The sequence below is a fragment of the Parambassis ranga genome, chromosome 19, assembly GCF_900634625.1.
Source record: "Parambassis ranga chromosome 19, fParRan2.1, whole genome shotgun sequence".
NCBI lineage: Eukaryota > Metazoa > Chordata > Actinopteri > Ambassidae > Parambassis > Parambassis ranga.
This window is the reverse complement of record NC_041039.1, coordinates 6,804,221-6,831,906: the sequence shown is the minus strand read 5'-3', so window position 1 is coordinate 6,831,906 and position 27,686 is coordinate 6,804,221. Positions and strand designations below refer to the sequence as shown.

The window sequence follows — 27,686 nt, the reverse complement described above, 5'->3', positions numbered from 1 at the left end:
TTTAGTTTATCGTTGCTACACAACGAACAGAACCCTAAAGAGAGAGGCACTGTGTTTAGTGTCAACTGTAACCACGGTAACCACTATGTACTGCACTTGTCTTTCGTAAATTATCTTCACCTGCAAACCCATTTTTTTTCCTAATTTTAGTTTCACTGTTTTGTTTGTTTTAATCAGAATTATAAATAATTTATAAATAAAATAAATAAATAATTATAAAAGGATTCGGGCCTATCCAGATGTGTTTTTTCTGAGTGTGAACACCTCGAATCCGGCAGTATCCAGTTTGATTTCAATCCGGCTAGATCCACCCATGAGAGGTGGATCTAGCCGGATTGGCTTAAATGTGGCTCAGGTGTGAACGCAAATGTGGCTAGCGAATCCGGCTAGCGGCATGCTACTTCCGGAAAGTGGAGCATCTTATGCATAACACAAGCTGTTTGCTGCCGCACAAGCATCACGCTCCTTAATTTGGATTGCACTCCTGCGCCAATCCCTCTCAAACATTGTACACACGTAACATAGTTACACGATGTAGTGATAGCTACGCTAACATGCTAACGCTACTTTAAAAAGGCTACTTGGTCGCAAAATAACACTCTCGTGCCACACCATGCTAGCTACAGGGCTTACCCATGCGTTTGACTGATGCATTACTATACAGCTACATTCAAACTTACAGCGCGGTGAATAATAATCAGGGGTGGGCAAACTACGGCCCGCGGGCCACATACGGCCCGTTTGCCTTCTTCATGCGGCCCGCCAAAGATTGGAACAGAATTGCTCAAATCAAATATCATAATTGTGACAACATTCATTTGACCTTTTCCTGTAATACCTGGCATTCCACCAGGTGGCGCATTAGGCGCAGCGATACATTGACTTGATTTTGAGGTGCCTGGGCTGCTCTCTGTTATTACTCTGCTACTGTTCTGAACCCATCTGAAGCAATGAGTGGGCCAAAGAAAAGAAAAGTCGACAGTGAGTGTCGAGTGTTTAATAAGGAATGGACAACTAAATACTTTTTCACTGAAGTCCGGTCAAAGGCTGTATGTCTTATTTGTCAAGAAACCGTTGCGAAACCAAGCATGCTAATTATGCTAGCAACCAGTCAACCCAAGAAAGGGAAGCTATCGCACAGAGATTGACAGCTAGTTTGCAGGCTCAGCAAAACACCTTTACCCGACAAACTGCCATCCAAGAATCAAGCACGAAGGCAAGTTATTTACTGGCATTCAAATTGGCAAAGACCAGTAAGCCTTTCTCCGAAGGAGAGTTCCTCAGAGAGTGCATGATAGAGGCAGCAGCTATTTTGTGTCCTGAGAGCAAGAACAAATTTGAAAAAATAAGCTTATCACGCAGGACAGTGACTCGCCGTGTTGAGCTATTTGATGAAGATTTAGCTAGCAAGCTAAACAAACAAGCGGAGTCATTTACATTATATTCTTTGGCACTGGACGAAAGTAATGACATAAAGGACACCGCTCAGCTTTTAATTTTTATCAGAGGGATTAATGACCATTTTGAGATAAAGGCACAAGCTACCTTGGAGTACGCTCGTCAACGTTACCACAGATGGATCGCCAAATCTGACTGGAAAAAATGTCGGATTGCTCAAAAGAATCCAGGACCAGGTGAAAGAGGACAACCCTGAGCAGGAAGTAGTTTTCTTACACTGCATAATACACCAGGAAGCACTGTGTAAATCTGTTTTGCAGCTTGACCACGTAGTGAAGCCAGTTGTAAAACCGGTAAACTTTATTCGAAACTGACGCCGATCACCAGGACTTGCTTTACTACTCCAATGTTCGCTGGTTAAGTTTGGGGAAAGTGTGTCAACGAGTGTGGGAGCTTAAACAGGAGATTATCTCATTTTTGGAGCTACTTGAGAAAGCTGACGATTTTCCTGAGCTCAGTGACACAGATTGACTTTGTGATTTAGCGTTTGCTGTAGACATACTGATGTACATGAACGAGCTGAATGTAAAGCTACAAGGGAAAGACCAGTTTGTGCATGATATGTAAACAAACGTCAGAGCCTTCAAAACCAAGCTCGCCTTATTCTCAAAACAAATGTCAAACAAGTCATTCACTCCTTTCTCCACACTGGCGACCCTGAAAGAGGCCCCTCGACATGTGAAAAAATACAGGAAATCACTGGATGACCTGCATGGAGAATTCTGCCGTCGGTTATCTGATTTTGAAAAAATTGACACTTCACTTCAGCTGGTGTCATGTCCCTTCACACAAGATCCTGAAACAGCACCAGAAGAGTTGCAGTTGGAACTGATTGATCTCCAATGTGACATTGTCATGAAGGAGAAGTTCAACTCTGTTAAACTGGATGAGTTTTATGCTTCATTGATGTGCAGCAAAATTTCCAAACATCCAGAAGATAGCACAGAGGATGTTGGTATTGTTTGGCTCTACATATGTGTGTGAACAGACTTTTAGTGTGATGAACACCAACAAAGCACCCCACAGATCCCAGTTGAGTGATGAACACCTCAGATCTGTTCTGAGAATTGCCACAACAAAACTGACACCAGACTTTGATGCACTGGCAAAAATGGGTGATCAGCAACACTGTTCTCACTAAAAGTTCATGTAAGTAATAACACTGTAATGCCTTTTTATGTTTATGTTTGATATGTGTGCAAAATTTTAAAAGTCAATGTGGCCCCTGAGCGAAAAAGTTCTACATCAATACAATGGTCTTACCTGTCGAAAGATGGATGACTGCAGCTCTTGCAGAGTGAGGATGTCTGCGCAAAATGCAGTGGGCAGAAACAGGGTGGAAGTTAAAGTGATTGAAACCAAATAGCTCCCTATGAGTAAAATCCATCAATTTTCTGCATTTTTTGCATTCCTGATCAAATCCAATTAACCTCTACTCAGTGTATCAGAGCTAATTTTACTCGATCAAGTAGAATAAATTAATAAAATATGAGATAGCTAGGCTCCAGCCCCCTTGACCTTGTACTACAGGACAAAGAGATTCCAAAAATGGATGGATGGATGGATGTATGGCAGCACCACTACTCCTGTGACATCATGACAAATGAAACACCAAAAGCAGAAAAGACTTTTTCAGTGATCAGTTTAACTCTATTCCTCATTGCTGCCTAAACCCAGTCTGCCATTTCTTTATCCAGTTGTCGTAATGTTTCTTCCTCACTCTCCACTCTAGCTTTCAGGTCCTCAAACTTCCCTTGAAATTACCTCTGTTAGCTGAGACCAAGCTGTTGGTTATTGGTTGGTTAGCTGTTGGTATGTGCCATGTAAAACCACCTTTCCATTAGATTACAGCATTATGGTGCCCTCAGAAGAGGTTTTGGTGTAGAACCGAGGTCTGAAAGGAGCCAGGAAACTCTCTGATTAACATGTTTTCCATGCTTCTGAATTGTTTTCTAATTTAATACATTCCATTGAAAAATTGTTTTACAATGTATGGCATTCATATACGGTTTGTTTTACACACACTGATGGCCGTTCCAAACTTTTACCAGTGATTATAAGACAACTACTGTTACATTTCAATATACAACATCCAAAGACGAGGTTATTCTAACTAACCTTACTTCACTTAGTGTTAACTGACAAAGGGTGTGGGAAGCAAGGGAGACACAAGGAGCTTTTCTTGGTAGCCATTTTTATTCTATGCTCTCCCATCAGCCACAGCACAACAGGTGACGTGACATTTTCATTTGTGCTTATATTGTAATATTCAATATTACAGACATATACAATGGCTCATATCACACTGACCAGGTATTTTCCCTGTCCCGCGCCAGCGTGAAGACATCTCTCAGCCAGATCAACACACGCAAAGCTCCCGGTCCTGACAACATACCTGGCCGTGTGCTCAGAGACTGTGCTGAGGAGCTCGCTGAGGTGTTTACAGACATCTTCAACATCTCACTGAGCCAGGCTGTTGTCCCCACCTGCTTCAAAGCCACCACGATCATCCCTGTGCCGAAGAAGTCCACCCCCGCCTGCTTCAATGACTACCGTCCAGTAGCACTCACACCCATCATCATGAAGTGCTTTGAACGGTTAGTCATGAAACACATCAAGACGGCCCTTCCTCCCTCTCTGGACCCCTTCCAGTTTGCATATCGGCCCAACCGGTCAACCAGTGATGCTGTTTCCACAGCACTCCACACAGCTCTCACCCACCTGGAAAATAAAGACTCATACGTTCGAATGCTGTTCATAGACTTCAGCTCAGCATTCAACACCATCATCCCACAGCAGCTCATCAACAAACTGGACCAGCTGGGGCTGAACTCCTTGCTGTGCAACTGGCTGCTGGACTTCCTCACCGGGAGACCTCAGACAGTGCGGGTCGGCAGAAACACATCCAGCACCATCATAATGAACACCGGGGCTCCCCAAGGATGTGTGCTGAGCCCCCTCCTCTTCACTCTGCTGACCCATGACTGCACGCCAACACACAACACCAACATCTTTGTGAAGTTTGCGGACGACACAACTGTGGTGGGTCTCATCTCTGGTGGAGATGAAACATACTACAGGAATGAGGTGCACCTTCTGGCTGGGTGGTGCAGAGACCACAGCCTCTCCCTGAATGTGGAGAAGACAAAGGAGATGGTTGTGGACTACAGGAGAGCACAGAGTCAGCACACCCCTCTGACCATCGACGGTGCTGCTGTGGAGCAGGTGAGCAGCACCAAGTTCCTGGGTGTGCACATCACTGAGGACCTCTCCTGGACTAACAACACTGCATCCCTGACCAAGAAGGCACAGCAGCGCCTCTACTTCCTCCGCAAGCTCAAAAGAGCCAGAGCCCCTCCCTCCATCCTGTGCACCTTCTACAGAGGGGCTGTTGAGAGCATCCTGTCCAGTTGCATCACTGTGTGGTACGGAGCCTGCACCGCCACCTGCAGGAAGACGCTTCATCGCATAGTGAGAGCAGCTGAGAGGATCACCGGCGTCCCTCTCCCCTCCCTCCAAGACCTCTACGACAGCCGTCTCACCCGAAAGGCCCTCCGCATCACAGGAGACCCCACCCACCCTTCACACCGCTTCTTCAGTCTGCTGCCATCAGGAAAGAGACTGCGCAGCCTCCGGGCCAGGACCAGCAGACTGAGGGACAGCTTCATCCACCAGGCTGTCAGGAAGCTGAACTCTCTCCCTGCTGTGCCCCACTTTCTCCCCCTTCCCTGACACCACCCCCCACCCCCTACCCCTACCACCATCCCCTCACCCCTACCACCACCCAAGATAGGAACTCTTTGTACCAGCCACTTTACCAAAGGAACTCTGTGCACCAGTCACTTTTTACCCTGTCATGTCACACCAGTCTCATATAAGCTGCTATAACTTAAACTATTCCTGGACTGTTACATTATGCCAACTGCACTGACTTGCACCATTGCATCTTTTGCACTCTCATACCAGTCTCAATAAGCTGTTATAAGTTAAACCATTCCTGTTTATATTATGCCAACTGCACTGACTTGCACTATACATCTTTTGCACTCTTACTGCATTGTGCCTTCATTATGTGCCTTGTATTTTGTGTGTGCCTCATTGTAGGTACATTTTTTTACACTTTATATTTATCTTTAGTTTTTAGTTACATGTTATATGTTGCGGAGTGAAGAGTAACGCAATTTCGATTCTCTGTATGTTCAGCACATATAGCAGAGTTGACAATAAAGCTGACTTGACTTGACTTGACTTGACTTGACTGGTGACTAGTAAGACTAGTCACTCATAAGAAAATATGTAAAGAAACATTCTAAGGAAGGAATATTGAAAATTCCTTCACAAATATTACTCTCCTCTGTTGTTTGCAGGCTAATCTCCTGTTTCAGAATCAGAATCTTCAAGTCTTATGTCATCGACGTGTCTCTGTAATGTTCTCATTTCCATTTGTTCTCTCAGTATATTAAAGTTCTGGTCAAATTCTTGAAGGTTTTCAAATTTACCTTGAATCACAATCTTTCCCTTGGGATATATGCATATATATGGGGGACCTTTTTCATCAGGGAGCTCTGTCTTTTCATCAGGGACTTTGTCTTCCAGCACATGGGTAATGGTCCAAGGATATTCATCATGTATCACAGCTCTCCAGTTGTCTTGAAACCGGGTAAAGAAAATCAGGTTGCATATTGACGGATTTTTTTTTCTGTCACAATAGAGGACATCTGGATTACCCTTGAGGGTTTGTTCTTTGAAGGCTTTTTTTTCATCTGTTGTCGATCCTTCAGGATAATCAAAATCTCTAGCATGCATCTGTGATAAAGGATAAAAGGAATACTTTTTGTAAGATAAACTATCAGGCTATGAACTATACAATCAAATTAGTCTGCAATAAATCTGATCTGACCTGTGCCCTACCATTGTATTTCTCTTGGGCTTGTGATGCTTGGCTTTGAGGAATTCTTTTACAGCAGAAAGTCTCTTTCTGTGAAGTGGATCCTGCAAAAAGGTCTGTAAAGAGTAAAGCAATGAACAAGTGTCACAGCAAGGATTAATAAAATCCTTATTTACCAGTAACAAGGTTGGTAATATATTTTTAATAGGAAAAATTAAAAAATAAAGCAGATGCTTAGTGTTTTGATCTGAATTGCTGAAAACATACAATTTTGAGTTTGAAGGGCATCCCCCTTTCAAATAATTATTATTAATAATAATAATAATAATAATACTACTGTCTTCGCTGAATCTGTGTGGCTGATCAGTTGACAGTATCAGTAGTACTACTCTCCCTGCAGGGGAAGAACAAGAATGAAACCAAATCACATACCAAAGAGAGGTGGATGCCACATTTTCTGCCGCAGAACAATGATAAGTTGATGCCAGGGTGGAGGGCCTCAAGCACCAATCACTGCTTAGCTTTCTCTTTAATACAGATTTAATTTAATAAGGCAGTTGTTTGGAAACATGCTGCACTGCTGGATAAACCTGTGCTACCATGCCAAAGTCTTAAAGGTGAATGGAAGAGCAGTCTGTTTAGTTTAGTTTAACATCCATCCATCCATCTATCTTCTACCGCTTATCCGGGGCCGGGTCGCGGGGGCAGCAGTCTAAGCAAGGACACCCAGACTTCCCTCTCACTGGACACTTCCTCCAGCTCTTCTGGGGGAATCCTGAGGCGTTCCCAGGCCAGCCGATGAGACATAGTTCCTCCACCAAGTCCTGGGTCTTCCCCGGGGTCTTTTCCCAGTGGGACATGCCCAGAACACATCCCCAGGGAGGCGTCCAGGAGGCATCTAAAACAGATGCCCGAGCCACCTCAGCTGACTCCTCTCAATGTGGAGGGGCAGCGGCTCTACTCCGAGCTCCTCTCGGGTGACCGAGCTTCTCACCCTCACTCTAAAGGAAGCGCCCAGTCACCCTACGAAAGAAACTCATTTTGGCCGCTTGTATTCGTGATCTCATTCTTTTGGTCACTACCTAGCTCATGACCATAGATGAGGGTAGGAACGTAGATTGATGGGTAAATCGAGAGCTTCGCCTTTTGGCTCAGCTCCTTCTTCACCACGACAGACCCGTACAGCAACCGCATTACTGCGGAGGCCACACCGTTTCGCCTGTCAATCTCCCGCTCCATTTTTCCCTCACTCGTGAACGAGACCCCAGGATACACAATCTCCTCCACTTGGGGCAGGATCTCTCCTCCCACCCAGAGAGGACAAGCCACCTTTTTCCAGTCGAGAACCATGGCCTCAGACATGGAGGTGCTGATTCTCATCTCAGCCGCTTCACACTCGGCTGCAAACCGTCCCAGTGCACACTGGAGGTCCTGGCTCGATGAAGCCAACAGGACAACATCATCTGCAAAAAGCAGAGATGAAATCCTGTGGTTCCCGAACCAGACCCCCTCCGGTCCCTCGCTGCGCCTAGAAATTCTGTCCATAAAAATTATGAACAGAACCGGTGACAAAGGGCAGCCCTGCCAGAGTCCAACATGCACTGGGAAAAGGTCTGACTGACCGGCAATGTGAACCAAAATCCTGCTCCTGTCATACAGGGACCTGACAGCCCTTAACAAAGTGCCACAGACCCCATACTCCCCACAAAATGCCATGAGGGACATTTAGTTAAACATGTACAAGTACAATCTGCCAGGCTTCTAATGCCTTATGCAGCCCGAGCCATCCAGGAAGCTATTTTTGTACATCATGCTATGTATGTATTATTTACTGCCTGGCTTAGGGGTTTCTGTGTCATACAGAGGAGCTACATGGTCAGAGGTTTTAGTACCAATGCTGCCTCAACCACACAGGTTAGTGAGCGTCACAGAGGAAAATGCTGGCATCAAAAAAAAGAAGAAAAAAAAGAATTGTCTGATGTTTTGGACATATAGAAAATTCTTCAGGGTTCAAAACAAACTTTCAAGCCGCACTGTATGTGTAGTTTTTCATAGTGGCCGAAGGTGAGAGGTTAAGCAGCATCTCTCTGCTCCAGCCAGCAGCTGCTCATATAAAACCTGTTATGACAGCAGGTAACTGTAAAAGGCAGAATTACGGGCATCTGGTTAACTGTTGAAGTTACCAGCAGTAACACTATAATGAAAGGAAAGGACCTCAAAGTAACTTCACTTAATCTATTGAGGAAATTACATGATGTACATTAAAGATGTTATCTGTTTTTGTGCAGATTTGTAGTCCACAATCAGTAACTGGAGGGTTATGAGGTTGATAATTATTTCAGGTAAACGGTGCAAAGTCCCACAGCTCAGGGGTCTACCTCCCCAAATAAAGTCTTGACACTGTTGTTGGATTTCAACAAAACATTTTAATTCCACTGGTACTGTTTATAAAATCAGCCAGCCTGCTTGACTTAAACATGGTGCATGATTCATGATTGTGTAATTGTGTTGGGATTGTGTGTTATTCAGTGTGGCGTGTGTGTGTTAATGTATGTGTTGTGTAGTGTGTGTGTGTGTGTGTGTGTGAATGTGAAATTGCTTAATAAGGCAACATGCAGTCATCAGTTTCCATTGGACTCAAAGTGAAAATACACATACACACACACACGCGCGCACACACACACACACACACACACACACAGACTCTGCTGGCTAAAACTCTTCCATGTCAACACACACACACACACACATGCATATATAAATATACGTGTGTGTGTATATGCACACACGTACAATGCGTACAGACACACAATGAAGCAGGAAGAGTGGAATGAGTGACAGTAGAGAGGAATCATCTGATTGGCTGAGACAGCTGGTGGGCGGGAGCTGCAGAGCAGCCTGTGTGTGAAATAAACATTTACACATCCCAGAAAAAAGTTACACACAGAGAAGTACACACACAGTGCTGATCTATGAAACCTTCATTCTGGTCTTTTACAGAGGACTGAATAGATGCTGGATTTTAAATCTATGTAACTTATTTCTCTCAGAGGCATGCACGTTTCACAAAGACTGAAAAGCATCTACACAGGAAGGATTGTATTTTCACCTAGAATAGACTTTTTATGTTAATTTCCCATTAAGTAGCTTTGGTTGTGGTTAAGAACTATCCCATTCTCATGAAGCAGATACTAAGAAACTTCATTATTTCTGGCACAGACATTCATGGGTGTACTGATTACAGTCTGGCAGTGTGTGTTTGCCACTTTTGCCGCAGCTGTATAATTCTTTCACATGTATTGTAATCACGAGTGTGACATCTCAGGAATGTCAGGAGGGAGATTTTTTTCTCATATTTGGCACAGAACTTCATTCAGACTTGAGGACAAACTGATTTGAATTTGGTCGTCAAAGGCCGCTGTGACTTCACATCCGTCCCTTTTTTGTGAAAGTTACACATATATGTGAGGAAGGCCAGTAACTCTGAAGGAACACTGCTCATTTGACTTAGCAATCCAATAATCAGAATCAGTGTTTGTCAGGAAGCCTGACTGAATTCATCCATTTCTAGTTGAAACACAATTTGAAGTGGCTGCTGACACAAATGAACACTGTAACAGCAGTGCTTCTAATCACTGACACACTAAGCCATACAAAGCTACACACAACAGCTGCTACTACAGTCATTCTACACATCTGATCATGCAGTGGACTAAACTACTGGACAGATTCATGTGTCCTCAATGCACGGATCCCTGCAGAAGCTTCTGGAGATTTATTTTATACAACAGCAGCTACACATGCACTCACATATAAGAACTAACATAGACATGGGGCCACACTGACTGCAACTCACACGACCTCTCATAACCTGACAGTCAACACAAAACTTATTTGCCCAGTGTGAGCTGTATGTACTGTATGTGTTTCCTGCATGGGCCAAAATGATGGTGTGTCTCCTTTTGTTGGTGTGTGTGTGTAAGATTTTGCTATGGATTGGTAGGCGTGGGGTGTTAACAGCACCGGGGTTCATAACAGGACAACACTAACACACAGGTGAGGCAGGGGGGTAAGATGGGCAGTAGTAAGAGAAGCTACAGGCTGCAAAAAATTAGAGAAGGGGGCTGGGGGCTGAGGTTAGGGGGCCGGGGGCGTGGGGTGTGGGGTGGGGTTAGGGGCGGAGTGCATCATCCAGAAGTCTTTAGTTGATTTTGGTTCCATAAAGTCTCAAAAAAATATGTTGAACATCTGGAATCTGGTACAGGTAGGCAAGGACGGCAGGGGTGCAGGAGAAGATGGGAGGGTCTTGAAGACGGCTAGTAGCCCTAGAAGGAAGGAAGCAAAGAAGACATATCAGTGGTGTCAGACATGTTTAAACCAAATGTTTTTATGTTAAAATATTTTTACACTGTGTCTTTTTTAGAAACAAGAAAGCAATCTTTAATTTGAATAAATATGTATATGTTATTTTAATTATTAATAGGGGTGGGTTTTATTTTGATGTGACAGTGGGTCATAGCTGCAATGTCCTGATTTGATTCTATGTATCAGGTGCAGCCTGCAACAAAGCAGTATATGCAATGTATTTGCTAGAATACCACAGTCAGACTTACATAAACATATTACTATCATTTTATAATAATCTACCTCTTAGAACTTTTTAGTGTTGTTTAGTGTTGACTGCTCATAAATTATATAGTAAATCGTGTCCCTCTCAGGCTTGTTTTCTTACCTCTCCTCCTTCCCCGCCTTGCTCCATTCCTCCGTACTCTCCCTGCAGGGGAAGGACAAGAAGAATGAGAACAAATCACATACCAAAGAGAGGTGGATGCCACATTTTCTGCCACAGAACAATGATGAGTTGATGCCAGGGTGGAGGGCCTCAAGCACCAATCACTACTTAGCTTTCTCTTTAATGCAGCTTTAATATAATAAGGCAGTTGTTTGGAAACATGCTGCACTGCTGGATAAACCTGTGCGACCATGCCAAAGTCTTAAAGGTAGGGTAGGAAATTTTGAAAACTCAGATTTTAAAAGTAAACACACGCCCCCTTCTCTTGGATCTCACCCCGAAGCCACACCTCCCAATCACATTACCTGAGAACGAGCTGTGGTCTGTGACTTAGGCCATCATGCACGTACCTCTCTGGTGCGTGCAGAGCAGGAAGAGAGCAGCCAACTCTCTGCGCAGGGGCACCTCGCATGATTGGCTGATGTTTTTAGCGTTTTAAAGCTTCCACAGATGATTAATATTCTTTGTTTTGAAGCGAAACTGCCTAAGTAATCAGTTGCTATCGGGTTGTAAAGAGAAGTTACACTAATTTAACAAAAAGTGCATCAGAATGAAATCTCCTACCCTACCTTTAAAGGGAAAAGGGGAATAGAGGAGCAGTCTGTTAGTTTATTACAACATGTACAAGTAAAACCTGCTAGGCTTCTGAAGCTTTATTCAGCCTTAGCCATCCAGGAAGCTATTTTTGTACATCATGCCATGTATGTATTATTCACTGCCTGGTGCGACTGAGGGGTTTCTGTGTCATACAGAGGAGCTACATGGTCAGAGGTTTTAGTACCAATGCTAGGTTAGTGAGTGTCACAGAGGAAAATGCTGGCATCCTGCAGGAATGTGACCAGCAGCTTCTGTCATTTCCTGTCCTGAGGCTCCAACAGGTCCTCACACATGAATGACAGAAAATGTTGAAATGTTACAGACTCCAAAAAACATTATTGCCAAATATGGTCCTTTGTTTTTAACTTGCTTATACAATTGAAAGGAGTGCATGTGTGTGTCTGTGTGTTTGTCTGTGGTACATGTATGGGTGGGGAGATGCTGTGGGGGGCATCTTTGGAAAGCACGGTGTGTTGCAAAAAATAAGAAAAAACAGCAGGTTAAACTAAAACACAAGTGCCTGCTTTTGTAATCAAGTCACTTGGTTAGGTTCAGAAAAACTCCATCAATTAAACAGATGTTATCACAGCTCATGTTACAAAGCACATTCTCTACTATACATTGATTTGGCATTGATTTAGTCATTTTTATGGTGAGGACATGTTGCTATGAGGACAAGGTTTGTTGTGTAACATACACCAACACAACAACCTTGCAAATTACAATTCTGCAGACATTGAAGTAATTATTATATAAATTAGTTACTAGCATGCAAAGTGCCCCCTGTCTATCCACATGCGTACACACACACACACGCACCCACACACACACACACACACACACACACTCCCTTATGTTGGCCTATGACCCCACTCTGCTCTGTCCAACCTCGTATACTGGCTCCTCCTATCAGGGAAACACAGATGAGACACACACAACATAAACAACAAACAAAGGTGAGCACAGCACAACGTGAAGACAGAAACATGGCTACAAAAAAGAAGCAGACATGTGTTTACAGATGTTAAATGTGAGAACACATAACATCTTAGTTGGAAGTTTTGGTCTTAATGAGATCGCATGGTGCTGACGGTGCCTATCGCCACCAGGTAGATTTTTATTGTTAGGGAAGAGAAAAGTTGACAGTGGTGTTTTTGTTGTTTTTTCAGAGCCTTCACCACATCTATCAGAGACGTGTGGCCCCACATGACCATATCACCACCTCGCTGCTTTTCCGTCTTTGGACCACTTTTGAAGGTACTGCCCATCAAAAGCCAGGAATACCCCACCATCCCACAAGAGCTGCAGCTTTTGCAGTATTCTAACAGGTTAACTTTGAGGTGACAGGATATCTAGATATTCATTGTCATTCACCTCTCTGGTCAACACTTAAACTGTAGTGGCTGGTTTTTGTATTTTGGAAAGCCACTAGATGGAGCCCTATGAAAGCCCTATGAAAGTTGTTATACAAGGTAGTAGCTGACTTTAAAAACACTAATATTTTCAGCCCTTATTTCAGATGTCTTTATAAAGAAATCGAGTTGTTCTAGTAACTCCATAGTAACTGACCTGGTTGACCAGACCGGTTGACGCGGCAACGTTCTCAACTCCCTCCACGGTTGCCTGTGACACTTCGTTGGCCCCTGCAACGGCTGTATCTCCAACAATGTTGGCCTGATCCACGGTCCTGTTGGCCACTGAGACAATAAGAGAGGACGTTTGTTAACTAAACTGAATCACAATGAGAAAACAAGCACATACTGAACAGGATCCGTTTGAGACCTTAATTACCACTCACCAGCAAGCTGGTCATAATCTCTTATGCGAGCACCAAAACATGTAGATTTTCTTACCTGTGTTTACTGATGACACAACTCCCTCTTTTGTCTTATTGCCTGCAAATAAGAGCATATTCTCTTTTAGTTCATTTCCACATTTTTATAACTTTCTACCTGGAAATTTGTAATGCTGTTTTCCTATAATGAGTAGGTGTAATAATATAGTAATATTAGCTCGCCCTTAACGTCAGGTCAGCAGTAGCCGTCACTGTTTCTAAATTAAGGCTCCTGTGTTCTTTTGAAAAATCTGCTCAGTGTTTGATGCCTAAGAGCTCTAAATGTGACAACATCCTGTGAACTGCAGCGCCTCTCTGTGCAGTCCTCCCTGCTCCCTGCACGCAGCCCTGTGCTCATTACGGTATGATCCCAGGCAGATTAAATTGTGGTTATATAATCTAGCAGAGTGAGGGATCTGCAGAGGGAGATATCTGCACTAAAGGATGAATGAAAAAAGAGGAGGAGAGGTAGAAAATACAGAGGGAAAGGTGGAGCAAAGTGACTGTGCTGTCACACAGATGCTGGCTGTGTCCACCCGTCCTCGCTGCTTCCCTCCATCTCTCTGCACGCTCCCTGGTACATGAGCCACGTGCCTGTGTACTGAGCAGTACTGCAGCACGCACACGCTGCAATGACACAGCTTCTTTCTGTCTGCCAGCTGAGCGAGACCCCTTGTATGTAATCAAAGTGTAATAAAACTGCCTCACAGAATGCTGCCTATCATATAGCAAGAGCAAGAAGGCAATGTCAGCAAAATCCTAATAATAAATTATAATCCCCATGGAAGCTTGTCTGAATAGATGAAGATTGCATAGATTAAAGGGTTTTGGTGCTTCTTCCTCATACAATAATGTATTAACACACAAATATGGCAGGGTTTAGCAGTCCTGATGAGATGAATGCTCTTATGAAAATTCCACTTTTCATTAGGTATGAAAATAATTATCGTAAAAGTCCCATAAAGTACAAGAATAGACCATGATGCATTTCTTTCCTTTCTCCATCAGTTAAAATCAGTGTGTCTGAAAGAGCTTTGCAGACCCTAGAAATCATAAGCTCCACCCACTATGTCTTAAGGTGTCTTTCTGACCACAGGCACTTGGTCAATAATCAGACCTTCATGCGATAAATCCATAATAACACTAAGAAATACGTATGTCTCTCAAGTGAAACTTGACAGATCGGGAGACTTGAATTAAGTTGTTTTAATCGCATAAAACTGCAGCAGCACAAATCGCATCAATGCAGAGAATCTACCAGAATCTTTGAAATCTGTATGTGTGTGTTTGTCTTTGTGCCTCTGTGTGTGCGTGTGTGTCTGTCTTTTAATTTAATTACAGTAGTCTGTCCATGTCTGGCTCTGGTCTGTGTGTGCAGACCCTGATACTGTGTACCCACGTTCACATGCTGACGTGTGCACTGTGCTGCAGGCAGCTACATTGGTTTATGGCAGCCAGGTGCTCCACTTCAGTGATCACATCCCTTCTCCCCTCTTCCTGTGATTCGTACTACTCTTCCACCTCTTCTCTCCCATACTATGTGAAACAGGTGTTACCCCACCCCCTTCTACCTCTATCATCCCTCATGTCACTTGTCTTCCTCTTCCTCGTCCCTCCATGTGTTCACACAGGAGACTAGAAGCTCAACGCTTTTTTTGTGACATAACACCCCACCTTCCCTCCCCTCTGTCTGTCCCCGCATCCCTCCATGGGATTGGAAGGGGGGGGGGGGTCGTTTAAGTTTTATGGGGGGGAGGAAGGTGGTTAATCATTGAAGCAGCACTTGCATGCAGGCAAATCCTGCAGCTGCTTCAACGTCACCGACTCATACACATTCTTGCATCACTGGAGATGCAAGGGTGGGGTGGAGGTGAGGGGATTGGGGGGGGGGGGGGGGTGGCAGAGCAGATTGCTGCAGTGCTCAAGTTATCCTTGTCCAGTCCACTCACCCCCCCTCCTCCCTCCTCACACTTGCAGCTTGACATGCACACTTTTCCTCATAACTATCATTTAAAAGGTGTTGGATGAGGGTCAGTGACAGCCTCTCCTCACCCTCCTCTCTTCCCTCCCCTCTCCGCCTCTCCTATCAGGTGGCCCAGGACACCGGGGGTAACCTTGAGATGTGACGCAGTAGCTGCTAGAGTCAAAGCTAAAGTTAGCTAGAAATGCAGCAGGACAATAAAGCCTCTCTCATTATGGAGTACAAATTCATATATTACAGCGTTCATTTATCTGTGCATACAGTTACAAACAAATGTAGGTCAATTTTAATCTATCCATCACAACTCTTTCAGACCCCCCCACCTTCCCTCTGCCCTGCACCAGTCCTGCAGCAGTATCCTGCCAGCACTCACACCATCCCCTCCTTCCTTTCTTCCTCCTCTACCTCCTACTCCCTCTTTTCCTCTAACGTCTGACAGGTCCTAGACATACACACGCATCGTCCTCTAAAACTTTCTTTTTCCCCCTGTGAGGGAGTGTTACCTACCTACATACATCACCCCTTCCTTGGTCTTGGCTGCTGCCTCCTCCATGCCTGCTTTGGTCTTCTCTGCAGCGGCCACCACCCCCTCCTTGGCCATGGAGAATCCTTTCATCAGTACATCCATCTTGTGCGATGAGACGGCTGGGATCCCCTGCTCCAAACGGGCCTGGCTGGCTGGCTGGCTGGTGGTTATAGTGAGTGTTGAGCGGAGATGATGTGAGGATGTGAGGATGTGAGTGAATATGCGTAGCTCCTCCTCCTGTTGGTGCTACAACAGAGAGGCTGAGAGGAACGCACAGCAGGGCTACAGCATGCAGACTGAGGGAGGAGGAAACAGCCGGTGTGCACAGGATGGAGAGAAGAGGAGGGAGGAGGAGGAGAGTCTGCAGCATTTTCATGTCATCCAGCAGCCCCACCCCTCATCCATCCCTCCACTCTCATCCATCCTTCTTATGATGCTCCTCACACTCAGCCTCTGGTGTTCTGTTTGAATATTTTGATTGAAACACCTTTTCAGGATGCTGAACCTGTGATGTGCAGTTACATAACCAGACCTGTGAGCTTTTTTTCATGTAATCTGTAATCACATCCCACAGCTATCCCAGAGATCAGACCCCTGAACCTCTAAGTCATACAAAGAAAATGATACTTTAAAATAAGAAGAGACGCGAAGACCACCTGCAGCCTGTGAGAGGAGAGAAAGTGCTTTGTCATCTTCACCTATATGAGTCACAGCCCTCCTTCCCCTCCTCCTCCTCCTCTTTCTCTTTGTCCTCCTTCTGCTTCTCCCAGACAAACTGACTCAGCAGCGCAGTATCCTGTCTATGTCTATCCTGTATATGAGGACACTGATGCGACAGTAGCTCCATCTTTTTTTTTTTTTTAAAGCAACAGGATGACAAGTGAAATGCAATTTATGGGGACAAAAAAAATGAAGAATTGTATTGTTGGTCTTTAAGTGCTGAGAGAGAGATGGGTTTTTACTCTATGTTATTGTTCTGCCCTCTGGTGGTCACAGTACACAGGACATCATGACACAGCATTATAGAAGGACCATTGAGGCTTACCAGATAATCTGTTTGTATCAAACCACCAAGTCATCCTGAAAAAGTGTTGAGAAAAAGAGTTCAACAATGGTTGAATGATTGGTAGGTGGCAACAGTAAGAGTTCTCTCAGCCGTATGGTTTAAAGAAAACATTTATTCACATTGATATCAGTACATTTTGAGTGCATTTTTACATACTGTGTTTGTGCATAGATAAATCTCTATATATGTGTGTATTTTGCTTCGTGTGCCACCTCACAAACATGCTCCTAGTCTTAAAATTTATTTGTTTGTGCACCGGAGGCGTTCAAGAAACATCATCAATCCTGCATTTTCACATATTTTTTTATACAATTTTTCACTTAAGAGAGACAGAATCCAAACAAACAGGAAATAAAGACAGAAAGAAAAAAAGCCCAAATGCGAGATCAGGTCTTGGCGGTGGACAGATACATTTGATGATATATAAGCTTATGAACACATAGCATTCTCACACTAACACTGACTAACTCACATACTACTGTTCTAGGCTAAACACTATCTCACATTCCTGAGGAGTTTCCTCCTCCTCCTGCTCCTTTTTTCTCTCTCCAGAATGTATCCCCTCTTCCTGTGCTGTTTTCCATGTTATCTTAACATGTCCACCTCTCTCTCTCTGTGTTTTTCTCTGCTTCACCTCTTTATTCCTGGATATTGAGGATCTGTGCAGACAGCCCGTGGTGCCAGTTCTTCAGCTTGGCAAAGCGGGGCCCTTTCACCTCTGACTCAAACTTCTCTCTGATGGGGAGGAAGGCGGATCAACAACTGTTACATCAGGTATGTGCACGTTTTTAAAAGACTTGATCAACTCGTATCATTCTCGCTGACTTGTGAAAAGACAGATCAACTATAAGTAGCATGGCTCGACCATCTTTAAAAAAGCAATGCTTTTGTTTGTTTTCTTGTTCATGTCTGATGTCATGCAAATACTGCAGCTGGTTTGGCCAACTGCATTGAGGTTCTGCATCACTTTTTCTTAGTTACCATGGTGACAAACCTCTACCATACCAGATTTTACATGTAGTCATTCACACAACCACAGGACAGAGCACAGATTTGTAAACAATTGTTCTTGTTACATTAAAAATCTGCCACTAAACACATTTTGTGTTGGGTGATTGTAGCATGGCATAAACACTGAAAACACAGTGCTGTCCATTATCTCCTTCCTGATAAGGCTTGTGTGGTTCTTACAATTAAAATTAAATAAATATGGTACACAGTGTGTTAAAGAGTGATGAGCTAGTACTAGTACTAGTCAGCCTATAGCTGCTTCCTCCTGTCCTTTCAAGCTAACATTAACTTGTCCCAGTTTTGACTTCAGCTTCAAGTGGTTCTTTAAGGGGGACTAGTGTATTTAGTCTTTCCCTCTAATTGTATGGTGTCTGATGAATGCACACTTAGGAGAGATTAAATGGCGTCTTTTACCTCGACCTCTGCAGGGCTTCCTCATCTGGATCTTGCACTGTATGGATAAAAAAACTTAAGTGAGAAACCATCAATAACTGAAAAAGATGAGGATTAGCAGAGAGTAGTATCAAACAGTGTACTGACGGTACTCAGTGCCAGTGATGTGGGCGAGGATCCTGAAGCTCTTAGACTGCAGGTTGGCAGCACGGCGAGCCCATTCAGTCATGTCCTGGTTTGTCTCTCCTGGCCTGATCACGGCCTGGTACACCGGAGATGCACAGTCTATGACAGGGTCCTTGACAGGCAGAGCTCCACTACAGGGCAGAATAATGTAATGTTACCTCTCTGAGACTGTGTGTAAAGGTCGAAAATGTTAAAATTGATGTATTAAAGGCCCATGATACACAGTCACTTACAACCCCAGGGGAGTGACACATGACAGCAAGTTTAACTATCACATACTGGGGTTAACACAGAACAGAAAAGGAAAGTGCTCCTCCAGCATTCTTAACTGAGTTAGAAAGTGAGTCGATATTGATTGGGCAGTAGTCATTTAAAAACCTGTGATTGGATACTCAGAACATTCCCATGCCATCAAAATCCCATCAGATTCCCAAATGTTGTGATGCAACTGGCAGATTTTTTTCACCAGAGGACTCCAACACGACCTACACTCCCACACTTTAACCAAAGTATCTGTAAGTATTTCCACACACATGACTGAGTCCATGATGGTTAGTGAGTGTTTCCATCAAATGCTTTGGTTTGACACGCCTCAGAAACACATAAACATGGGGCTGCTGTTGTATTTTTCAGCGGGAGATTAATCTCGAGACATATGGAGCAATGCACAAGCTGTTATGAAGTCGTACGACAAAGAAGACACGTGTATGAGGAGAGGTGGGACGGAAAAGCAGCTTCACTGTACTTACGCCAAGGGGGAGCCTGCCTCCTCACTGAGGTCACAATCAGGAGGGAAGGATGGGGAGGGATGGGTGGAGGACGGCACAGGTGTGGTTGGTTGGTTGAATGAAATGAGCAGAGGAAAGTGGGTGAAAGGCACAGAGGAGTTCGTGGAACGGACACAGACAACAAGGAAAAGCCCAGGCCTACTACTACGGCTACTACTGAGAGCTTTTTTTTGTACATTGGGTGGACTGATTTGATAAGTGTGATGTACGCTGTTATGAAGTGTGTGTGTGGAGACGGGGACAAAAAACGAAGAGGGAACTAGTTCACTGTGTTACCTCACCTGTCGTGTCCCTTGGCCTGTGACTGTCCTGCGATGGCATCCATGATGGCGTCCTGTGAGTACATGCTAATCGGTGTGTTGTACTGAGCGTGAATGATAGTGGCCTTTCCTCCTGGACCCCTCACCTCAATGGGCTTGTGGGTGGACAGGGCAGAGTCTTTCAGAGCTATGGGGTTGAAGCTGGGAGTGTATTCCACACTGTCAGAGCAGGAGGAGGGGGTGGTTAAAGGTCAGTGAGTCAGAGAGGGAGATTTCAAGTGCAAGGGATAGGTTTAAAAACATGAGACGAGGAAAGGACAGAGGAGTTTGAGAGGACAGAGAAAGCAAAGGAAGGACATCGGGTCGATGTGTAGCAATGCAACTGACAGAAAGTGGGCGGTATTTAGTTTTTAAACATGTAGCAGCTGTGTCCAGATAGAAAGAACTAATGAAAATTTAATTTAAATGAAGGTGCAGTACCTTGAGTAGCCACTAGAGGCTGGTTCTTACAGTGAGTCGGTCCTCATAGACTTCCGTGTTACAATGACTTTACAATGTGGTACAAAAACAGCTGAGCTTGATAAAACTGCTCTTCATCAAATCTATGCATTGTCCATCCTCATTCATAGCCTGTGGTTTCATTGCTGTTATAGCCACTAATGCGCCCTCTACTGGTGGGAAAACTAACTTTGTATTTTATTGCCACTATTTTAAGAAGAAGGAAATATCAATTAGATTGGGCAAATGTTCATTTACTGTGTGTGCATTATAGCAAAGAATTACAATTGCATTCATTAATTTAAATGGGATTAGGACAGGCCTGATAAAATCTCTTTAAGATCTCTTTCTATCATGGCTTCCTGCTGAATGACACTGTAAAAAAGAGGACATTCACATTCAAAGAAACCCAACACACTAAAAGAAATCCAGCAAGCTAAACTGTCATGTCAAGAAATCACAAAAAAATGTGTTTTGATACACACATACACAAGAATGTATAAACCACACTCATGTCATTGCTCATGCACTTATGTACATACAGCAATGAATGGCAAACTGCTAAAAAGGACCAGCAGAGGTGGAAAACCAATCTACATACTGTGCACATACAGTACATCACTCAAAACTGACAGATGTTTCATCCAATCAGCTGCCAAGGATTTTTTTACAAGTGTCTGCTTTAAGAAAATCTAACTTCTCAACATATCCCACAATGCATTATGGAAAGACCTTTGCTAAGAACTTCGTGAGAGAATAACTGTTCATCCAGTTACCTGCCAGGTATTATGAGAGTGTCTGCTATGGGGGGTACATCTAAAATAAGTTGGCATTGGTGCTAAGTAATAATATCAGAGACCAAGAGTAATTGCAGTATGCTTACTCTTATCTAGCCTCTTAGGCCTGCAGCTTTTTCAGTGCTCTCCTGCTAGTGGTTAGTCTGAAGTTGCTCAGATTTTCTATCATTTCCACCTCAGTGGACCATCAGATGCTGTTAATAACATAACATGAACACTTGTTTCCAGCTAGAAACAAATAACCAACACACTTGATGCACTGCAGCAATACATCACAAAGCTTTAGTTCAACTGCACACACATGGATCCATGTTGCCCTTCACTGCACACCAATACTACCACTGGCAGATAAACACTGAAGTTTACTTCATGCACATGAAATGCATTGGTACTGACTTTGCAGCTGTGTTTGCAATAACCTGAAACACATCAAAATAAAAGACAGACAGAAAAGAAATTAACAGAGAATGTAATGAATCACTGGAAGTATTTCGGTGGTGACAATAGTCTCGGGTGCATTGTGGGAATCTATCTGATGACAGTGCTCTGTGTAATCCAAAGTACTGGTTAGCAGCCGTTTGTCATCATGGGGACATTTCTCTGCTCCCCCTGCATCCTCCAGAGTGACTGACAAGAGCAGGAGCACTTTAGTCACATGACACGGGATTGGGGGGGGGGGGGGCAAAGACACATTTAGCACAGGACAGACAGAAATGTACACAACCACAGAAACACACAACACAAATCACCCGACCCACTTATATCAGAACTACAGCTATTACAGACACTGCATTACAGCATTTTACATTTTACATCAGCACTGTAACGGGTCTTCCACCAAGAAATCAGTACATCTGAAAAAAACAACAACATAGTTTTATAGCATAAGCTATTAAGTGACAGCTGACAAACCCCTGGCCTGTGTCCTATCTGCAACCTTTGACTAAGCCTTGGTGATTTTTGCAGTGTTTTGACAATGTTCTATGGAAACAACAGAAATAACTGAACATATTCTCTCTCATCTCTTAAGATGATGTCTCCATTCGTGACAACTCTGATGGCAGCCAATGTACGTTTAAATGCCACAGACAGCCAGGCCTACAAATGTGTAGTAGTCTGACTTCAAACAATTCAAACAGGAGACGCACTTTCTCTTTTTCCTGACAGTTTGGTGATTTTCTTTTCAACTGTCATTTTTTAAATGTACAGACGAGAGTTGGGACCAACATTTTCTCAGAAATGTTTTGGTAGTTTTGTGCACAGCATTGTGCTGTGGGCAGATATTCCACCACAGTAGCACACTAATCAATAGACATTCATTTACTACGTCACGCGGATTTAAACTTCGATGGACACACGCTGAAGATGAGTCCGAGTTTCTCATGCAAAACCAAAATAAATCAGGCTGAATGTCGTCCCACGTGACACCTGGATGTGATCCGGGTGCAGAAGGTAACATGTCACACGTGGAACATCTCTCTACAGATGAACGACAGGATCTCAGGTTCAGTATTCAGGGGATTCAGGATGATGGTGTGTAACCAGAGCGGAACATTCCATGTCCCTGTACAACAGCTGCTCTGTCCAGTGTGTGTGTGTGTGTGTGTCTGCATGTACGCAGTGAGGTGGGGATCTTGGCATGACAGTGCCGTCATCGCCCCTGTGCTCTGGCCCAAGCACGTTTCCCGACACCTGACTTACCATTACTGTACAGCAGCTCGGCTCCAGAGGGGAAAGACATTAGTGGAGACTGATATCTGGATGTGATATGTCAGAGGCCAAACAGCTTACATCCTGAATTAACCTCTGTCCCCTCCACAGAGGCCACAAATTAACTCGTGCTAAACTGAAAGATACAGTACAGTTCAGTCTCTGCAAGAAGGTTTACTGGAATAGATATAGCAGCCCGACTTGTCTTTTTTAATCCAAAGTTTGTGAAGGGAGGTTTAGAGAAGCATAGAGTAGTTCTCCCTTCATCAGGAGCAGCTGAACAATTCTTGAGTAGCTTTTTTATTCCACAATAAATGTGTCACAAGAGCTGCACCACTTCAATCTCATATTTTTGGAAGGCCACTTCTCCCTTTAGCGAGCCTGATCCCCTGATATTCCGTTACCTGGATGCGGGCCAGGTATGCTTGTGTGTATGCTCCCAAAATAGCACCACGTGTGATAAAATATGAATGCTGGGATGGCAACGGAAAGTTCTGAGTCCCTGATAACGTGAGGTTAGAGAAAGAGAGGTGTGACTTGACTCCTGTGCTAGAGGTAGAAGCTAACAGGAGCTAACATACCCAAATGGTGAAACTCCCAAAGCAGCTGCAGACCCCTCGCCTAACTTGCCCTGCATGTGCATCATTTCTCTGAGGGTTTCAGGGGAGTAAAGCCCGATTGGGGAGTTGTACTGCCCATGCTGGCCTGGAGGAGATCCTGCAGCTGGGAAGAGATTTCTTTTGCAAGACCATTTATCCTCCTTTTCTCCTACAAAATTTTCTTCCTTCAAAAACAGAAAAATGTCAACATATGAATAGAAAAAGAAGCTGATAAATCAGAATGAAGGAGCTGGCTCTTTAGTGCTCCTGACCTCTGACATCCCTATAGATACACCAGTGGGCAGCACCATTACACTCCTCACACACAGGACAGACATGTACACAAACAAACAGAATTTAACAGACATGATGTTGTTTCTGTTTACATATGTTTATACCTTCTGGTGGGGGATGACTGGCATGGGTGAGTCCATTCTTGGTGTTGCCGTGGGGACTGGGGCAGGACGTCTGGATCTGTCAATTAATGCAACAAAATAAACCTTCACTTGTGTTTTTAACACTCCTGAGCTGTGAATGTTACGTGTGTGTGTCAGGGTGTGTTCAGCAGGCGAGTGTGGGTGGTTTGTTTACTTCTGCATTGTGAGAGCCAGTTTAATGGTAGCACACTTGATCTTGTTCTGGGCCTCCAGGTGTGACATCCCATCGGTGCTGACCCCGTCGATGGCCGAGATGATGTCGCCCTGGGCCAGGCTGCCGCCCGCTGCCTTGCTGCCCGGAGTTATCTGTTGAGGGGGTCAACATGCAGGACACACAGACACTGCTACCTCAGGTGACTGAAAAATTATGCAGTTACACTCAGTACAAGTTGTATGAAAGTTTATTATCCTGATTATGATTTTTCATTTGATGAATCTGTAGATGCAGATAATGGATAAAGAAAACCTGCTTTTATTGTTTCTTATATTACTGAACATCAAGTCATCACTCGACCACTCTACTCTGCAACAAAGCCAGATTTTAGCAGCTAAAGTCCACTGAGGGAAGGTTTAGGAGAGCCTCGGTGGGTGCACAGTATTGGGTCTAAACTTACACTCGTTAAAGAGTTAAAAATAAGCAATGCTGTTGATGCCTGTGGCTTCACTGTGATTGACCCCACCGAGCCCCCACCAACACCAGCACCACCTTCCATTCCTCAAACACACACACACACACCTGCCCCTGACATTCATGCAGGACTATTTACATTAATTATCCTCAATTCTTCTTTTCTTTGGGTCCCATATTTTTGGATTATCATCACACACGCATGTGTACATAAGCTGGAGAAGCAGGTATTTCTTTTTAAAGATTATTTGTTGGACATTTTTGCCTTATATTATAGATATTTCTAGATGTCTAGATATTTAAAATAGACAGGAAGCAGAGGGGGACAACACACAGGGAAGGGCTAAAGGCCATAGGGGCCATCCACCAGGCGAGCTGCCCCAGGAAATACAGCACTAGTCAATGTTTAAAGTTCCTTACACCATTTTAAAGTGTATTTAGTACAGCAGGTTTAGTTTTTAGTACAGCTTTAGTTCTTCGATTTCTTTTAATATTGCTTTTTCACACGCACAAACTCCTGAGAGCTGTCCACTCATTTAGTAGTATCCCAAGACTGAGGTGCAGTGGGTGACACATACGCAGAAGGTCAACATTTCAGCAGCTTTTTAAATCATTTGAATTCCAAGTCTTCTACTTTTTCACCAGGCTACCATGAGTCTTCGTCCTCTTTCCTTTCTTAGTTCTTGTAAGCTGAAATCCAAACCGTGTTACGTCAAACTGTAATGTCACCCTAAGTTCTAACATCAAGCTGTATGGTGTTTTATGTTAACCTGTCAGGAACAATCACAGACCGCAGGATGAACACAAATCTGACAGGGCAGAGCACAGCTAAGGCCTAAGGATCAGAGGACAATAAACCCACAGCTGTCAATCGACACATTGCAGCCTGATCACCAGCGGAGCATCAATCAGGATTTTCCTCCATCCATCTGCAGCCAAAAGCTGAAACTGAAAGCGGGAATAAAGCTTACTGAAGGTAACACTAGCTTTCCCTTGCTCCTAGCCTCTTTCCCATCCTATCCCCATCCACCTCTCCACCAATGCTATTTAAAGGAAATGCTGTAAATACTCCAGCAGTCCTACCAGAGAGGGAGAGAGTGGGCTGTCTTTGCTGAACAAAGATGAATCCACTTTTTCAGAAATTTTATAAGTAGTACTTTTTCATTAGTATAGTTCTGAAAACAAGCCCAAATATTGTTTATATTTTCAGAAAACCTCATTTTTACGTGAAAAAACACTTTTTTGACATTTTGGACCAGGTAAATCTGAATCAAAAATCATTTAAGTCAATTAATTATGAGGCTGATTTCTCACAACAGCAGAAAAAGTTACCTCAACATATTGCTGTCTTTCTACTGCTGCTCTATTCTAAAACCTCTCAGGGAGCTCCTCATGTCATCATCACATACAGCAACATTACATAACTGCTGTGCACACACACACAGTATGCACATGCACAGACACAAGACCGCCAGGCCAGGTGAATGACTTAAAATAAATGTGGGTTGCAAATAGGAACGGGCATGCAGATGTATTGTTTAAAGGACTGTGGTACCTACATATCACCCAATGAATGCACACCAAGGACGAGCAGTGAAGCCCAGGGTACATTTAGCTGTTTAAATGGCTGCCAAATGATTCATCAGCATAATGATGCCATAAAGACAGATAAAAGTGAAGCTCAGAGGCTGATGCACAGTGTGTTTACACTGCAGTGCATTGTGTTTGGAGCAGCTGAGTTTGCATCATCATTAGTCACCATGCCCTCAGCATTGCTGTTCTTACCCTGGAGATGGTGAGCGGCATGTTGAAGTCCTTTCCTCCCTGTAGTCTGAAGCCCCATGGAGCAGGGCCGTTCAGAGTCACTGTGTACGCACTCATCTTCGGCTGAACGTCAACACTCCTCCTGCTAACAACTCCTGCTGCCTGTGTGCTGTATCCTCCCGTCTGGTGTGCCCTTGTTCTCCGTCCTACCCCCTGCTATCCTTTTGTCCCAGCCGGTGGTGCCTCGGTTGTTCGCTCCTCCTCCGTCAGTCCCTGGCTTCACAACCGTCTCTCCTTGTCTGTTCCCAGCTCAAACACCCTGGGGTGGTGCAGCTTGCTGATGGTGGTGGTGGTGGTGGTGGGTGGGTCAGGTGCTGTGGGACCTCTGAGACACACAAATGGACACACGCACACATACACACAGTGATGACACAGACAGAGATAGCAGAGCCAAACAGAGAAACAGAAAACACTCTCAAAGTCTCACTTCAAAACAAATTACTGTCTCAACACATTTAAGAGTCAACTTTAAAATTAATTTTAAGGAAGAGAAAAGTTTCTTGCCTGCAGGGTTGCTGAGGGTGAGGGACAGACAGCTAAGGGTCTAAGAATAGCTGAGACAGGCAGAGACACAGGGACCCTGGCCCCTATAAGGCCTGTAACACGAAGCCCCAGAATGCTTCACTGCCGATTCATATCGCCAATATAGACCCCTCTTACTGCAACACATTCTCTCTCTCTCTCTCTCTCTCTCTGCTATCAGTGTATGCTGCTAGCACTCAGTTATCTGTAATAACTGTGCTGATATCATTCACCTTTCAGTCTCAGACGAGAAAGGAAACAACAAATTACCTGGCGTCTATTTCCTGAAACAAACACTCTCCAAGCTGATTAGGCTGCCAGACCGTACTATTTATTGGTGGTAATTCTGTGGTGGATATTGGTATGGGCTTTATTGTGAGCAGCAGATTGTATTGACTTTCAACCACTCATGGTAACATGTTCTTCTTATGGCTCTGGGTGACATATCTGGTCATGTATAAAGGCCATCAAACATCTGCAGAAAAACATCTATCAGTTTCTTGGTTTCCTTCAATATTATGAATTTGCCTGTTTAAAGATGCTCAAAATTAATGTTGGGCACATTCACATTACAAGGTGGACATTAACAGTTTTAAATGTTTAAATACAAAAACAACAGAAATAAGGGTTCATTTTTTTCTTATGTGCACATTGACTTTCTACTTCTAGAGATATTTTTTTTGTTTGTGCACCACTAGAAAACGCACTGATCTATACATATTTACATAGCTGAAATATCACAGAAGCTATTTTTGTTGTTCTCTCCTTTCACCCTCCACACTTGTAAACACACACGTTGAGGAAGGGCCACCAAAGCACACAGCACCTTACTAATTGAAGCATTTTCTCTTAAAAGTCTTACAAAAAGAGATTAAAATGAGCATGTAGCTT

General features: G+C 43.9%; 2 protein-coding genes and 1 long non-coding RNA gene across 5 annotated transcripts; all 3 read right to left on the bottom strand.

The window, feature by feature from the left end:
- Positions 1–6,010: 6,010 nt before the first annotated feature.
- LOC114452460 (uncharacterized) lies at positions 6,011–6,725 on the bottom strand. Its single transcript, XR_003672266.1, has 3 exons — positions 6,684–6,725; positions 6,370–6,462; positions 6,011–6,264 (listed from the first exon to the last, which is right to left on the bottom strand). It is a non-coding gene; the product is annotated as an uncharacterized LOC114452460 (long non-coding RNA).
- Positions 6,726–8,752: 2,027 nt separating this feature from the next.
- On the bottom strand, positions 8,753–16,427 carry sncgb (synuclein, gamma b (breast cancer-specific protein 1)). Of its 2 annotated transcripts, XM_028431088.1 has the most exons (6): positions 16,058–16,426; positions 13,589–13,630; positions 13,305–13,432; positions 12,624–12,641; positions 11,079–11,120; positions 8,753–10,671 (listed from the first exon to the last, which is right to left on the bottom strand). In XM_028431088.1, exons 1-6 carry the CDS (start codon positions 16,176–16,178, stop codon positions 10,663–10,665), a joined length of 360 nt encoding a protein of 119 aa, XP_028286889.1. In that variant the 5' UTR covers positions 16,179–16,426; the 3' UTR covers positions 8,753–10,662. The 2 variants fall into 2 exon arrangements, with proteins under 2 accessions (XP_028286889.1, XP_028286890.1); XM_028431089.1 differs by lacking the exon at positions 12,624–12,641 and having other exon boundaries at positions 16,058–16,427.
- Positions 16,428–17,426: 999 nt separating this feature from the next.
- On the bottom strand, positions 17,427–26,598 carry ldb3b (LIM domain binding 3b). Of its 2 annotated transcripts, XM_028430815.1 has the most exons (9): positions 26,235–26,598; positions 23,976–24,127; positions 23,783–23,858; positions 21,472–21,494; positions 19,802–19,999; positions 19,482–19,505; positions 18,694–18,863; positions 18,568–18,604; positions 17,427–17,877 (listed from the first exon to the last, which is right to left on the bottom strand). In XM_028430815.1, the coding sequence occupies exons 1-9, from the start codon at positions 26,328–26,330 to the stop codon at positions 17,781–17,783; spliced, it is 873 nt and encodes a 290-aa protein (XP_028286616.1). In that variant the 5' UTR covers positions 26,331–26,598; the 3' UTR covers positions 17,427–17,780. The 2 variants fall into 2 exon arrangements, with proteins under 2 accessions (XP_028286616.1, XP_028286617.1); XM_028430816.1 differs by lacking the exon at positions 19,482–19,505.
- Between the last annotated feature and the right edge of the window lie 1,088 nt (positions 26,599–27,686).

Coding starts and splice junctions, on each gene's coding strand:
- sncgb (XM_028431088.1), bottom strand. CDS start 16,178: ATGGATGTACTGATGAAAGGATTCTCCATGGCCAAGGAGGGGGTGGTG. Junction 13,631..16,057: donor GGAAGGGGTGATGTATGTAG/GTAGGTAACACT, acceptor TCTTATTTGCAG/GCAATAAGACAAAAGAGGGA. Junction 13,433..13,588: donor TGTGTCATCAGTAAACACAG/GTAAGAAAATCT, acceptor TTATTGTCTCAG/TGGCCAACAGGACCGTGGAT.
- ldb3b (XM_028430815.1), bottom strand. CDS start 26,330: ATGAGTGCGTACACAGTGACTCTGAACGGCCCTGCTCCATGGGGCTTC. Junction 20,000..21,471: donor ATTGCAAACACAGCTGCAAA/GTCAGTACCAAT, acceptor CTGCTCTGACAG/TGTGGAATACACTCCCAGCT. Junction 17,878..18,567: donor GAAGCCCTGCAGAGGTCGAG/GTAAAAGACGCC, acceptor CCTCCCCATCAG/AGAGAAGTTTGAGTCAGAGG.